The sequence below is a fragment of the Megascapheus bottae genome, chromosome 5, assembly GCF_031878675.1.
Source record: "Megascapheus bottae isolate mThoBot1 chromosome 5, mThoBot2.hap1, whole genome shotgun sequence".
In the NCBI taxonomy this organism is placed as follows: domain Eukaryota; kingdom Metazoa; phylum Chordata; class Mammalia; order Rodentia; family Geomyidae; genus Megascapheus; species Megascapheus bottae.
The window spans coordinates 83,914,580-83,929,263 of record NC_143513.1 but is presented as its reverse complement, the minus strand read 5'-3'; the positions used below and the strand labels follow the sequence as shown (position 1 = coordinate 83,929,263).

General features: G+C 57.4%; 1 protein-coding gene across 1 annotated transcript in view; it reads right to left on the bottom strand.

The window, feature by feature from the left end:
* Positions 1 to 14,684, bottom strand: part of Dpp6 (dipeptidyl peptidase like 6) — a 498,824-nt gene that overhangs the window by 35,749 nt on the left and 448,391 nt on the right. The window contains exons 11-16 of the mRNA XM_090333593.1: positions 9,732 to 9,855; positions 7,542 to 7,580; positions 5,342 to 5,449; positions 5,115 to 5,206; positions 4,391 to 4,438; positions 3,605 to 3,723 (exon numbers count right to left, since the gene is read on the bottom strand). Coding sequence (XP_090189719.1) covers positions 3,605 to 3,723; positions 4,391 to 4,438; positions 5,115 to 5,206; positions 5,342 to 5,449; positions 7,542 to 7,580; positions 9,732 to 9,855 — 530 coding nt within the window. The remainder of the gene's footprint in view (positions 1 to 3,604; positions 3,724 to 4,390; positions 4,439 to 5,114; positions 5,207 to 5,341; positions 5,450 to 7,541; positions 7,581 to 9,731; positions 9,856 to 14,684) is intronic.

Genomic DNA, 14,684 nt, shown 5'->3' with positions numbered 1-14,684 from the left:
CCATCCGTCCGTCCATCTGCCCGTCTGCCCGTCTGTCTGTCTGTCTGTGTGTCTCAGGAAGCACACGCTCACAGTGAGAGCAGACGTCACTCAGTGCCTTCAGGAGCGAATGCAGCCCTCACCGCCCTCACCGCGTTGCTGGTCAAACAGTGCAGCGTCCAGAGCACGCAGCTGGCTCCTGGTTCCTTGGCTGCTTCGGAAGGTCAGTAAGTGACCTGGCCAGGCTGTCCCGGGGCTCACTCTGGGGGACCCCAGTGCAGTCACCGCAGCTCTCCTCTTGGGGCCCCTTGCACTGGCCATGGTGCTGAAGAGGAAGCTCAGCGGATCACGGGGTGGTCCCTGGGGGGCGGCGGGAGGGGCGGGAGGGGCGCCCTGAGCCCGCCCCTGTGCCCGCGGCGCCTTGCTGAGCTGCCGAGGCTCTGAGCTCAGCAGTGCGTGCAGCAGCTCCTGCACCCTGTTTGCAAGTGCCAGCTACTCCCAGACGCGTGCCAGCTGTGCCGCCATGAGGGCCATGGGAACCAGACGCCGCCCTCACGTTGCTGGTGCAGAAGGGGGGTCTGGACACCCCCTGCACAGAAGCCGCCCCGCGAGCTGCACACCAGCCACCACGCAAGTCCCACGGAACGTGGCTGTCCTGACAGCCCACAGGAAGGCGGAGAGGACGAGGCTTCCCCTGCACAGGCCGTGGCCCACAGCAGGCGGCGCGTGGGCCCACACAGGGCTGGGCTGCCTGGACGTATCCCAGAGCCAGAGGCTGAGGGGGAAACGGAGGCAGACGCCCGCTCAGGACGGCCGAGGAATGGCAAGAGCAAACGCGAGCTTACGAGGATGGAGAAGAAGCTGGAGCCGTGGCTCATGCCTGCATCCCTAGCCACGCAGCAGGCTGAGACCGGACGACTGTGGCCCAAAGCCAGTCCAGGCAGGGGACCATGGGGCTCTCCTTTCTCATTAGCCAGCAAAAAGTCAGGTGCGGAGATGTGATGCAAATGGTAGAGTGCTAGCCTCGAGTGGAGAAGCCAATTGACGGGGCCAGATCCTGAGAGGTGTGTGTATGCACACACGTGCATGCATCTGAGTGTACACACACACACACACACACACACACACAAGCCACAAAAAGGTCTACAAAGAGATTGAGGCCTACTCATACTTCATTTTCTCAGGTCTATCTCCCCGTGGCCCCCTATTTTGGCTTTGTGGTTGCTGGCTCACATGCAGAAGACAGGAAATCACACATACACTTGAGCGAATGCTCAGATAAGGTATTAAACTTATTGTCTGGGCCAGCTGTGGAACACAATCCTCATACTTTCGGCTTCCAGGGTAGCTAGGATTACAGGCATGCGTCTCCATGCCCAGCTTCATATTTTGCTTGACTACCAACATTTAGAAATCAGATTTGCATGTAAAGTTTGGATTTTGAGCTTCTCTTGAAATACTGGGAGATCCAGAAATCCAACAATTTCTAAGTAGCACTTGGTGCCTGCAGCCAAGCTAAGCAGCTCACCACAAACGTGGGCACAGCCCCAGTGCCCACCACTCTTCCATGCGCTATGCCACATGGGTCTCCTGAGCAAGAGGCAGCGGAGAGGTAGACATTCCAGCTCCAGACTTTCAGGAAACTCATATTCATATATATATATATATATATATATATATATTTTCCCCCAGTCCTGGGCTTGGGCTCAGGGCCTGAGCACTGTCCTTGGGCTTTCTCAAGGCCAGAGCTCTACCACTTGAGCTACAGGGCCACTTCTGGCTGTTTTCTATGTATGTGGTACCGAGGAATCGAACCCGGGTCTTGGTGCATGCTAGGCAAGCACTCTACCACTAGGCCAAACTCCCAGGTCCTCATTTCTATATTTTTGAACCTTCCCAGGGTCTGCTACTCTGTTACAGCCATCCCATAGGCTGTTGGGTCAATGCTGGCACAAGGGGTCTTGCACTGGGGGCTTGGTGCCTAGAAGGGGAAGCAGGGGACGTGACTCAGCACAGAAGACACCAGGAGGCCTTGGAGTCCCCAGGGACAGTGGGAAGGGACCTGGGTCTACAAGGTCCCCTCTGTGGGCTACAGGAGGCTGGCACAGGAGGAAGGGCTCTGCAGCGAAGGGCTCAGAAGCTCTAGAGGGGCAGGAAAAGCATGAAGGACCCTGAGACATTGCCTCGGTATTAGCCTTTTTTCTTTTTCTTTCTCTGGGTTCCAGTCCTAGGGCTTGAACTCAGGCTCTGGAAGTGATCTCTGCGTTTTTATCCTCAAGGCTAGTTCGTGCTCTACTACTTCCTGGAGTCACCCCTGCACTTCCAGCGGTTTGCGGGTTACGTAGGGACAGGAGTCTCAGCCACGTTCCTTCCTGGGCTGGCTCTGAACCGTGACCCCCAGATCGCAGCCTCCTGGCAGCTGGGATAACAGGGGTGAGTCAGGCCCCTAGCGGCACAGCGGCTTTCCACCGAAGCATGGCTGTGGTTTAGCTCGAATTTCACGAACGTTAAGGCTGATTAAAAGACTGTGACTTATAGCTTTCCTCTTAATTTACACCTCTTAACAAGGGGCTGTGGCCCAGGGACACAGATGGGGGAGGTGTGGCATGGCTGCAGGGTTGGTGAGAGAAAGGTGGGGCAGGTGTGTACCCCGATTTCCAGGTTAGAGGGCTTCAGTCCCCCACCCTTCTCTGAGGTCTGTCTGTAGGATGAGATTTAAGGCAAAGAAGAAAATTGAATGCCGAGATAGTAAAGAAGTTTAAAACAAGTAGATGAGGATATTGGAACGTTGTAAAATAAGGGCTACCACCACCCAAACCAACTGCAGAAGAAGCCTAGACTCCAAAATGTGTACCCGAGGGTGGATGTGTCCGGGCGTGGGGTGGGAGTGAGTCACAGCTGGGTTCGTTTAACAGGCATTTCTTACACTTCCATGAATTCACATCGAATCCTTCCAACATGAGACTATGCCGCAAGGCAATCTCCACATCCCTACCCTTCTGCGTAGCCTTTACAAAGGCTTCCTCGTGTTATTGTAGAGGGGAGGCACGGAGGGGCCACAGTCACCTAAGTCAGGTAAGAAGTAAAGCGTCGCCCCTCCCCTCCCCCCCAAGTCGTGTAGTTCAATGCAGACATCTGTGCATCCGTTGTCCATTTCTGTCCCTCTCTCACCCTCCCAAGGACAGATAAATGAACAAACAAGGACAAAAAGGAAACAAAAACAGCAACAAATCAAAAAGACCTCTTGCTTCCACGCCCTGGAGCTCTTTTGATAGACTTTGTGTATTCGGGGGTGTGACAAAGCAATTGCATGTGAGGGACAAATTATCCATGAATTGGGGTCCCGAGAACACACTCTCCTGACCGTTTTCGTACTGCCGCCATCTTTAATCTGTTGGGAGATTTATCTTTGAAACTGCTTTGGTGGCTTCGAAAGATGCTCCAGGAATATCATGCTGCAGACACCCCACGAGCTCCCACGATCGTCACACCTTTGTGGGTGACCGGGAGGAGGCGGGGGTGTTGGGCTCAAGCCCCGCAGGTTGCTGGGCTGTGGTGCTGCAGGCCGCTTCCTGTGCCTGGCTGGCTCCCAGCCCCCCAGCCAGCGCGAGCTGGCGCCACTCACCCTCGCAGGTGAGCAGGAAGAAGTCCGAGCCGTGGCTGAAGCTGGCGCTGAAGTAGGTGCAGTTCTCCACCAGGTCACAGGACAGGCACTGCCGGTTGAAGCTGCCCACCGTGTCGGCACTGGAGGAACCACCGCGCGGCATGAGCCAAGGGCCGCAGAGCAGCCGCGGTCAAGGCTGGACCCCTGCCAGGCGGGAGCCCGCCAGGCCCTCCCCAGCTGTGCGTCCCCGGCCTGGGTGCCGCCACCTCCCCAGTTCCTCTTGGAGCCTCTCAACCCTCAGGGCCTCCCAGCTCTGAGTCAGCTTTTCGCCGTGGCTGAGGGACAGCCTCTGACTGGTCACCCGTGTCACTGAGGCTCTGTGTCCAGTCCCGGGAGGAGGGTGTGCTCAGGGCCTCCGCCATGTCCCGTAGGTCACAGTGTGCCCTGCTCCGAGCAGGTGACAGGCTCTGACAGCTGCGGGAGCAGGTTACCACCTCCCCATGCTGAGGGCTTAAAGCTGGGGTGTGACGCCAGAACTAAAGTGGCTGCTTCCAGATCCCACACATTTGAGAGTGAAATGGAGGGGAGCCTTGCTCCCCAAGTTCATGGTGGAGCAAGCAAGCCCAGTGACCCTCCGAGGAAAGTAAGTGAGAAAGGTGTGGGGTCTCAATTCAACACATGAATGGGGACCGCACACAGCTTTCCACTGTGGCCTCCGCACTTTCCTCCAGGCCTCTCTAGGCCTCCTGGCTCCCTCCCGCCTGCTTCAGAGCCTCCATTCTGCAAGGGGCAGGGAAGGGTGCTGACCTGTAGAGCTGCCGTCTCCGGGGCAGGTCCTCCGTGCTCAGGAAATAGCTGCAATGGTGGTGCAGGGGTGAGGGGGTGCCTGGTTCATCCCGGGCACCTGGGCACCCCATCCCTGCCCTATGGCTCCCCCAGCCCAGGTCCCTCCCCTGTCCTGTGGTTTTCCCCCAGCCCAGGCCCCGCCCCTGTCCTGGCCCAGTTCTCTCCAGGCCCCTGCAGGCTCTGCCGGACACTGAGGAGCAGTGACACCCAGGGGAGGGTGAGCACCGTGGGAATTTGGACCTGGGAATTTCTCTACACTTGGTGCGCATCCAGACCCAAGGCTGCACCCTCAGGACTTGTGGGCGCCCGTGTTCCCGCCGTAGGAAGACAGACTGTGCAGCCCCGGGCGCTGACCAGGGCCTGACCCCCCTGACAGCTGAGTCCCGGCTGCCCCTGCTGCCAGCTCTACCACCTGGAGCTTTGGCTGGACATCTTTGTGACACGGGTTGTTTTAAGGTGGAAAGCAACACACCTTCCTCCTGTAGCCATCCGACCCAGGAGGCAGGAGAGCGCTTGGCCGCGCTGAGTCAGTGCCCTCGCAGGCCTGCGAGCCTCGCCTTGTCAGGGCCTTGAGTGGCTGAGCATGCACAGTGAAGCCGGGAGGGGAGGGGCGGCCCCCATGCCCCCTGTGCCCCCTGTGTCCCCTGTGCCCCCTGGCTGCGGGCCGGGCTGGGGATGCACTCACATCTTGCTTCTCTTCTCGTCATAGGACAGGATCCTGGTCACGTCCCAGTCCCCCGAGGTGATGGACTGGATGTTATCGTTGCTGCTGTTGGGCTGAAATGCGGACCAGGCATCAGCGAGAGGTGCTGGGCACGCCCGCCCTCCCCTGTGCCCGGTGAGTGGCAGGAGTGTCGCAGGATTCCCTGTGCAGGGCCTGGCCAGCGGCCCGGCCCGTCTCCTTGGGCCTACCTGGGAGGACGAGACGGTGATGTGGTAGAACTTCCCCCGTCCCCCCTGTGGGATGGCTCTGATGAAGAAGAACTTCCGGCCATCCCGGGAGAACACGGGCTCCTCGTTCTGCAGAGGCAACAGACCAGGTCAAGGCCAGGCGCCACCTTAAAAAACCCGCCACGAATGAATGGATGGACTGATGAGTTAAGGGTGGGTGACAGTGGTGAGGACCCAAGTGGGACCCTGCAGAGCCACAGCTCGGGCTCAGTGTGAAGACTGGGAACCTGGGAAGGCCAGGTAGTGCCCAGGCAGCAGCGCAGGAGCCTTGCACCTGGGAGAAAGAGTGGCATGTGGCATTCTCTTCCCCGGGGACCACGAGTCACACTTTGGGTTTCTACAGGAAGGAACGTCCGGAACCGAGAGGCAAGAACAGCTCAGTGCAGATGACCAGCCTCTGTTAGAGCGGAGAGCGGGCCACGAGCGTTGCCAGGGATGCAGAGGGTGTGTGTGCGTGTGTGTGCAGTGCAGGCGTGCACACGTGTGTATGCGCACACATGCAGGAACTGTGACACTCCTGCAGTGGCCTTCACCCCAGAACAAGTAAGATACTAATGGTGACCAGACCAACCATGCCCCATCGTGCCCCTTCCAGTCCCTTCATCCATTCTCTCCTTAGATGGCATTTATCCCACCCAGAATAGCCACGAAGACAAGAGGCAAAGAAGAAAAGGCGCAAGGCCAAGTGCCCTGTGTTTTCAAGCATAGAAGGCAGAGGAGAACCGGACCAGAGCCTCTGCCTTGGCAGCAGGGTCCTGCAGGAAGGAGGGGCGCTGCAGAAACCAGGGAGGGGAACAGCAGGTAGGAGGGGAGATGCAGGTGGGGGTGATGCAGGTGTGGGGAGATACAGGTGGGAGGGGAGATGCAGGTGGGAGGGGAGATGCAGGTGTGGGGGAGATGCAGGTGGGAGGGGAGATGCAGGTGTGGGGGAGATGCAGGTGGGAGGGGAGATGCAGGTGGGGGTGATGCAGGTGTGGGGGAGATGCAGGTGGGAGGGGAGATACAGGTGGGAGGGGAGATGCAGGTGGGAGGGGAGATGCAGGTGGGGGGATGCAAGTAGTGGAGGGGGTTGCAGGGGGGAGGGCACCACTGGCTCACTCTTCTCTGGGACCCTCCCAACCGTCTCGGGCTCCCAGGCTGGGGCCTGAGCTGCAGGGTTGCAATGGTGCCTTGTCTCGGCACCAAGCAGCCCGGCGCTGGCTCCAGCCGGGCAGGGAGCATCCTCGCCTTTCTGAGGTCTAGTTTAGAAGTTTCCATCTGTGAACAGCAATTTGCTGGCTACTAAACATAGTTTGTGATTCAAGGAGCTCCTGCTTATCTGGAAAGAAGTGACCAACCCAGCTGGCCCAGGGCTCTCATCTCCCTGGTCGTGAATGAGCATGTGCAAACAAGACACGCTCAGAAAAGCAAACTGTCACGTGATTACAATGACATTTAATCTTCATGAATATGTGCAGTAAAATGAAACCCTTAATCTGCAGATATTGATTTCCTGTGGAGCTGAGCGTGGCATTTAAAGGGAGGGCAGTGGACGGACGGCTGCCCATCTGGCCTCTTTACTGATGACTTGTGTCTGTCCACAGCAGGGTGGACAAGGCAATATCCGCGTTTTGTTCTGAGGTAACGTTTGCCCTTTGGACAGAATTTAGAAGGATTAAAGTTAATTCTGAGCTTTGTTCAAGATGAGAAGGCCCAGCCTCTGACGTGGCCCTGCAGCTCGTGGTGGCTCCTGCCTTGAAGCCCGTCCCAGGCTCCCTTCCTTTCTCACTTAGCAATTCCATATGTATGACAAGGGCAGGGCCTGCTGGGCCCGGGACAGGGTTTGAAGCCTGGCCCTGCCTCTGGCTTGAGGCTGGGCTGCATAGCACGGGTTGGGGGGGGGGACGGGAATGGGGGATTCCTCGAAGGGAACACTTCTGCCCCATCCACCCTGGTGCCTGCACAGCCTTCTTGACCAACTTGCCAATCCCAATCCTGAAAACTCAAAACCCAAAACGTGGTTAAAGGAGGAAAGCAGTAAAACAAAACAAACGAACGAAAAACGAGAACAGGGCCCCAGGGACGGGGTCTGGTGGGCCGTGACTGGACGAGGACAGCGGAGGGCACTGGTCCTCCAGGCCGCTCTGTGGAAGCCGCAGTGCGGAGGTGGTGGGGGGGTTACCTGTCTGTGGAGCCATGCGTCACTCTCATCCTCGTGTTTCTGAAATGAAGTCAGAGCATTAGAAGAGGGTTCTGTGGGGGCTGGGAGCTGACCCGCAGTGCACTCCGACGCCGGGCGGGGCGGTGGCATTCTCTTCCAGCCACTGCTGTGGGACCAGGAGGTCCCTGTCCTCCCTGGGCTGGATGGCAGCCCAGAGCCCAGAATCAGCACCGTCACCGATAGCCAAAAAACTGGTGGTGGGGACGGCTCTTGGGGAGGCATTCACTGCGCGTTCGTCATTTGTTGTCTGCCTGGGCGGCCTGCGTGTGTCTGAAGCCTCACTAACGAGGACTCGTGCAGGTACGGGGGCCTGGACTCAAGATTCCCGGTTCTGAGTCTCAGACGTAATCCTGGTATCAAAGCCCTCTTTCTCTCTCTCTTTCTCTCTCTCTTTCTTTGTCTCTCTCTTTCTTTCTTTCTCTCTCTCTTTCTCTGTCTTTCTCTCTCTCTCTCTTTCTCTTTCTTTCTCTCTTCCTCTCTTTCTTTCTTTCTCTTTCTTTCTCTCTCTCTTTCTTTCTCTCTTTCTTCCTCTCTCTCTTTCTCTCTCTCTTTCTCTCTCTCTCTTTCTTTCTCTCTCTCTTTCTTTCTCTCTCTGTCTCTCTCTTTCTTTCTTTCTTTCTCTCTTTCTCTCTTTCTTCCTCTCTTTCTTTCTTTCTCTCTTTCTTTCTCTCTCTTTCTTTCTCTCTCTCTTTCTCTCTCTTTCTCTCTCTTTCTTTGTCTCTTTCTCTTTCTCTCTCTCTCTTTCTCTTTCTTTCTCTCTTTTTTCCTTTTTTTCTTTCTTTCTCTCTCTCTCTCTCTCTCTCTCTCTCTCTCTCTCTCTCTCTCTCTCTCTCTCTCTCTCTTTTTCTTTTGTTCCTTCCCTCCCTCCCTCCCTCTTGCCCTCTCTTTATGTTTATTTTAGTTTTTGTAAGTTGACCTCTGGGCCCGGCTGTGGTCTCTGAGCTCTTCCGCCAAGGCTCGTGCTCCACCCCTGGAGCCACAGCCCTTTAACAGGGATTAGCATGGGTAGGAAAGGGGATCTCACGGAACTGCCTGCATCAGAAGCAAGAACAGTGCGACGAGAGCCGGGACACAGGACCGGGCTCCGCGCCCGGTGCAGGGCGGAGGGCGCACGCCGGGCTGGGCTGGCCGGGCGCCGGGCGCGGGCAGGGGCGTCCGCGGGGAGTGGGCGCAGCCCAGGGCGGCAGGACCTGCTGGGCTCCGCATCCGCCCGGCCTGCCTCCCCCTCTGCACACCCAGACTCTGCCCCAGACGGGAGGAAAGCAGGGCCGTCCGCCCCGCTCCCGGCCCCCTGGGCTCCGCAGGGCTGCGCTGGGCGGGCCCTGCCGGGCTGGACGGCGGCTCCGGGCCGGCGTAGCGTCTGCTCCGCTCCCTGCGGGCTCCCGGCGGGCAGGGTCTCCACCCTGTGAGGGCGTGGGCCAGCGCAGGCCGGGAGCCGGGACACCAGGCTCTCCTGGACAGGCCACGGCCTCTCTTGGTGGCTTTCTGCTCCTTTCCCTTCCCTGCATGTGTCCCCTTTGCCCACGGCCACCGGGCCGCCCGGCACTCGGCGGGGCGGGAGGTGCCTGGCCGGCTGGCGGGGGAGGCCGGGGCAGGCCCGGTGTCTGGGCCGGAGCCCCGCTCAGGTCTCGGGCTCAGCCCGCCCAAGGGTGAGCTGGGGCGGCCGCCTGGGCAGGGGCCGCAGCAGTACCGGATGTGGCCACCGGGTGTCGTCGAGCCCCGGGCCTGAGCACCTGGGCCAAGGTGGCCAGGGTCGCCAGCATTTCTCCAACAACGTAGGGGACGGAAGGCAGCCTGGGCGGCTTCCAGGCCCCGCCCCCGCCCCGCCGGCCCCGCCCCCGCCGGCCCCGCCCCGTCCCCCCCCCCCCCGTCCATACCTTGGTGCAGACCCCATGGTGCCCCGCCCCCCGCCCCGCCCACTCCCCCTCCATACCTTGGTGCAGACCCCGTGGTGCCCCGCCCCTCGCCCCGCCCACTCCTCCATACCTTGGTGCAGACCCCATGGTGCCCCGCCCCCCGCCCCGCCCACTCCCCCTCCATACCTTGGTGCAGACCCCGTGGTGCCCCGCCCCTCGCCCCGCCCACTCCTCCATACCTTGGTGCAGACCCCATGGTGCCCCGCCCCCCGCCCCGCCCACTCCCCCTCCATACCTTGGTGCAGACCCCCGTGGTGGCGTCGCAGAGGGTCAGGATGGACACGTTCTGCGCGCGGTTCAGCCAGGTCACAGCCACCTTGGTGCTGGTGGCCCACTTCACCATGGTGATGTAGTACTCCCTGCAAACACAGGCGGGCACCCCAGGTGGAGGGTCAGCGGGGCAGGACGCCGCGGGCCCCGACACAGTGGGCCTGTCCACGTGGGTGGCAGGGACATCCGCAGGCTCTGGGACGCGGATTATGGACAACACCCAGTGCACAGATGGGCCATGGAGCATTCCAACCCTAGCCGCAGACACTTGGCCACCACAGCACTAGGTCCACATGGGCTGTCCCGGGTGTGGGCTGTCCCCCCGGTGTGGGCTATCTCCCCCCCACCCCGTGTGGGCTGTCCCAGGTGTGGGCTGTCCCTGGGTGTAGACTATCCCCCCTGTGTGGGCTGTCCCCGGGTGTGGGCTGCCCCCCCCAATGTGGGCTGTCACCCCAGTGTGGGCTGTCCCCGGGTGTGGGCTACCCCCCCTCGCCCTGTGTGGGCTGCCCCCTCCCCCCCCATGTGGGAGTCACACATCCCAGCTGATGACATCTGCTGACTTGTAATTCACACCACAATCCAAGGAGAGCACACAAGGAGGTGGGCTGAAGGAAGGACACAGAAGCCCAGCAGTAGCAGGGAGAGGAAAAAGGCCTCAAGTGGGGGCCACCAAGGGAGGGGCGACCTGGAGAGAGGAGAAAGCCCTCTGAGCAGGGAGTCAGGAAGGGACAGGCACCTTACGCGAGGATATTCCTCTTCCACAAGGTTTGGTGGGTGAAGGGTGTATGCCCCCCCCTTCTTTAGAGGCAAATTGTCCAGGGGCAGTCTTCATCTAGTTAGGGAAATCAGCACGTGGTCCTGGGCTTCAGTTGACCTTGGCTGTAATATCTGAAGCATCACCCACAGGATTTCACCCAAACCTTAAAGTCTTAGCTTCCTCTGAGCCAACCAGTATTAGCAAAGCGGGGTGCTGGCCCTCCTGCGATTGAGCCTGCCACACAGAGCCCGACAACCACCCTGGTACATCTCTCAGTTAAGAAGAAAAATGTCAGAAAAACAAATGCTGAAATGGATATCCTCAGGTAGATTGCCAGAATATTCTAGAAGCCAGTGGACTCTGTCTTTATACGTAATGAGATCTACCATTCAGAACAATCACTTCCTGGTATCACACGGTCTTTTATCATGGTGGCACATCAACTAGACCAGCTGGAATCGCTACATTTGACAATTATTTCCAATGCAGAAAGAACTAAAGAACCAGGAAATTAAGTTGCCAAGTGTTGGGAAGTCTGTTTTTCAAATCCACGGCTTCACCAAAGTTTTAAATAAGTTAACTGCCATTCAGGGTGCCAGGAAGTCACCGAAGGCTGTGGCTCAGTGGTCTGGCAGGGGCCGGGCTCCCCCAGCCCAGCCCACCTCAGTCCTGGCATTTACTAAGGAGGTGGGAAGCAAAGGGAAGGAGCAAGCCCAGTCCAACGTCCACGAGTTCAACCTTCACAGTGTCAAGATGTCTGAAGCATGGCCATTTCTGTGGATGCCCCCTGTACCACAGCCTGCAGGCCCAGGGTCTGGGCACTGTGGGCAGAGGGCCTCATTCTCCACATCCTCCGTCCTGTCTCCTGCTCCCAAAGGCGATGTGTGTGCGTTCAGCCCTATTTCTCAAGGACCCTAATTTCTTATCTGTCTCACTGCCTCTGACCCGCAAGCAGAATATACTAGGAGACATTTAAAAACGCACGGGTCCTTAAGCATTTCAGGAGAGAGAGCGAGAGCTCTGTTCTCGTGGAAAACCTGTGACTAGTGAGTCCACAGTGGAGCGAGGTCCAGACCCTGGGCATGATCCGCACCCATCACAGTCCTGCACCTGCCCGAGGCCAACGCTGAGCGCACTGTCACACGGCCACTTCCGAGTTTAGTACAGGAAGCATGCTGAGTGGACGTGGTCGGGCGGAGGCGGCCTGGCCCTCCTCGGTGAGCTCCCTGGAGATGGCTGGGGAGCCTGGTCAGGCCGTGTCCCCGGGGTGGCCTGCGGTGGCCGGCTGTGGTGGGCAGCCCCCATAGTGTTGTTTGGCCATCACGCCCATTTCCCCCTTCTCAGCCCATCAGCCTGCAAAGGCACAGGGGAGAAATGGGGTTGGCTGGGTCACCACAGCCTGCCTGTGTCACCACGGCCTCGCTGTGTCAGCACGGCCTGCACTTGTCAAGATATTACTGATGGCTGTGGGGACATTACAGGATGGCTTGACACACTCGTGCAAGCACAGCAAAGAAATTATGTAAGGAAAGTCAGGCCCACAGAGGCAAAGGAGCCATGGCTTCCCTTACTTGGGGAAGGAAGACAGCTTACAAACACGTAAGCCATATGCTGGGAGGTAAGCAAGTGTACACAAATGTATTCACTAACGTACAGTAGAGTCAAGAGAGAATCACATTCCTTAGAAAGAAAACGTCAAAGCTCAGCAAAATAGAACACCAGGAAGCATGCACTTCAAAGTGGGGTGAGGGGCTGGGAATTTGGCCCAGTGATAGAGGGCTTGTCTAGCATGCATGAATTCCTGGGTTCAATTCCCTGGTACCACATACTCAGACAATGCCAGAAGTGGAGCTGTGGCTCAAGTGTAGAGCACTTGCCTTGAGCAAAAAATGTTCAAGGACAGTGCTCAGGCCCTGAGTTCAAGCCCCAGGACTGGCAAAAAAAAAAAACAAAAACAATGAGGGGTGGGGAGGGAAGGTTGAAGAGAAAGGAATAAATGAATTAAGAAGAGAAGAGGGGAAATGCAGACAAGAATCCAAGGGAAATCGTACAAAATTAAGAAGAGTGAAGGGAGAGGTGGTTGGGGAGGGATGGGTGAGAACGCCTGGAAGAAATGACTTCTTCCCTTGGCTCTCTTCCCCTGCACCCTGGAAATCCCCACCCAGCACCTATAACCCTGGCAAATGGCATGTCTGGGGGAGCAGTAGGAGGTCCCCCAGTCTGAGGTATTTCCTCTGAGGTCATATCCACCTCAGCTGTGGCTACACCCCTCCCTCTGTATAAACTCTCACTTCCCTCCGTACGCTCTCCTGGGGGGCACGAGGTCTGCTCTCTCCTCACACAGTAAACCCTCGTCTCCTGAACTGCACGGAGTTTCCTTTCAGCAGGCCCTCCAGTGACGTTGATCAAGACGCAGTATGTTTATAAACTGCATCCTTTGCGCAACTGCTCAGATAATCCAGAAAAATTTTAACAAGTTCATGGAAGGCCACAATTTCTGGATCAATGCTGTCTCTTCCCTCTTTATCCTAACGCTTGGCATCTGCTCACGAATTCCCTTACTCATCTAAAGGTACCGAGCCCACGTGTCTGCGTGCAGAGACTCGCAGCTGCTCACAGGGTTGCTCACGGCTGGAAGGGAGGTGGAGACGGCTGGAAGGCTGTGGAGGGCTGTGGAGGGCGCGGGGAAAGGCGCAGCCTGGCTGGGTTCGTCCTCCACGGCTCTCCGCTCTCCCAGCCAGAGTGGCCTCCCCATCAAAACCGTGGCTCTTGCTGGTGAACAGCACATGAATTTTTCAATTGTTCCAGTTGTTTGTTTTCAAATATTAATAGAGCACTGTCTCTCTCATGAGGAATAAGGTGCCATGTCGCTTTTTGTACCCACATCCTGGCAAAGATCCTGACAACTGTGTGATAGGGAGGGCGGGTGAGGGCCCGCTTGTCTGCTGAAGTGAAGACTCCGCAGTGAGTGGTGGCATCTTTAAACGCAGTGTTTATGACATGGATCAAGCTGGGATGGAAAGAAACCGGGGGAGAGACGTGTTCTCAAAAGGCTGGGTTGTAATCGAGGGCAGCTTTGAGCAAGCAGAGCTGACGCCACACAGAGAGCTGCCCGTGCCATCGCACCCGGCCCTGTCAGGGTGTGCCTGCAGCTGCTGCCCAGCTGCCAAGCTGCCTCTGCAGGTAGTGACACTTTGCTAAATAGACACACAAATGACAACTCTACGACAAATGACTACTGGCAACGGTGTCTGCATAGTTCCACTCCTAACGCAGAACTAGACTCTGCTCCTGTCCCCTCATCCCAGGAGCTGGTGCAGCGCGAGGCCAGCTGTCAGGATGAGGAGGAGCGGTCAGGAGGACCAGTCACAGGAGTACTCCCTGGGGACTTCAGAGCCCTTGTCTGGCAATTTAAATGCTTTGACTGTGACAAGGTCCACTAAGAGGACTGGTGGAAGAATTCTTAGGATGGCCCCTTTCTGCATCTCCAGGTTTACCCACATTAAAACCCATCTGCCAGCCAGGCACCAGTGGCTCACATCTGTAATCCTAGCTACTCAGAAGGCTAAGATAGGAGGAGCATGGTTCCAAGCTAGCCTGGGCAGCAATGTCCCCGTGAGACTCTTATCTCCAATAAACTACTCAAAAAAAAAGCTGGAAGTGGCACTGTGGCTCAAGTGGTAGAGCGCTCACCTTGAGCAAAAGAAGCTCAGGCCAGTGTCCAGGCCCAGAGTTTAAGCTCAAGGGCTGGCAAACAAACCAATAACCAAACAAACCATCTGTCCATCAGTCCATCAATCTATACATCTATACATTCACTCTTCCTCTATCTATCATCCATCTGTCCTTTTTTGTCGATTGTGGGGCTTGAACGCTGGGCCTGCGCGCTTTCCCTGAGCTCTTCAGCTCAAGGCTACCACCCTACCCTGTGACCCACAGCACCACTTCTGGTTTTCTGGTGGTTAATTGGAGATAAGAGTCTTAAAGACTTTAGTGCTTGGGCTGGCTTTGAACCATGATCTTCCTATCTCAGCCTCCTGAGTAGCTGGGATTACAGACGTGAACCACTGCTCCCAGCCCATCTGCCCTTTATCTATCAACATTCCTATTTAAATACTCCAGTACTCACCAACCTTTCTCTGTCCATAATCATCCATCCAT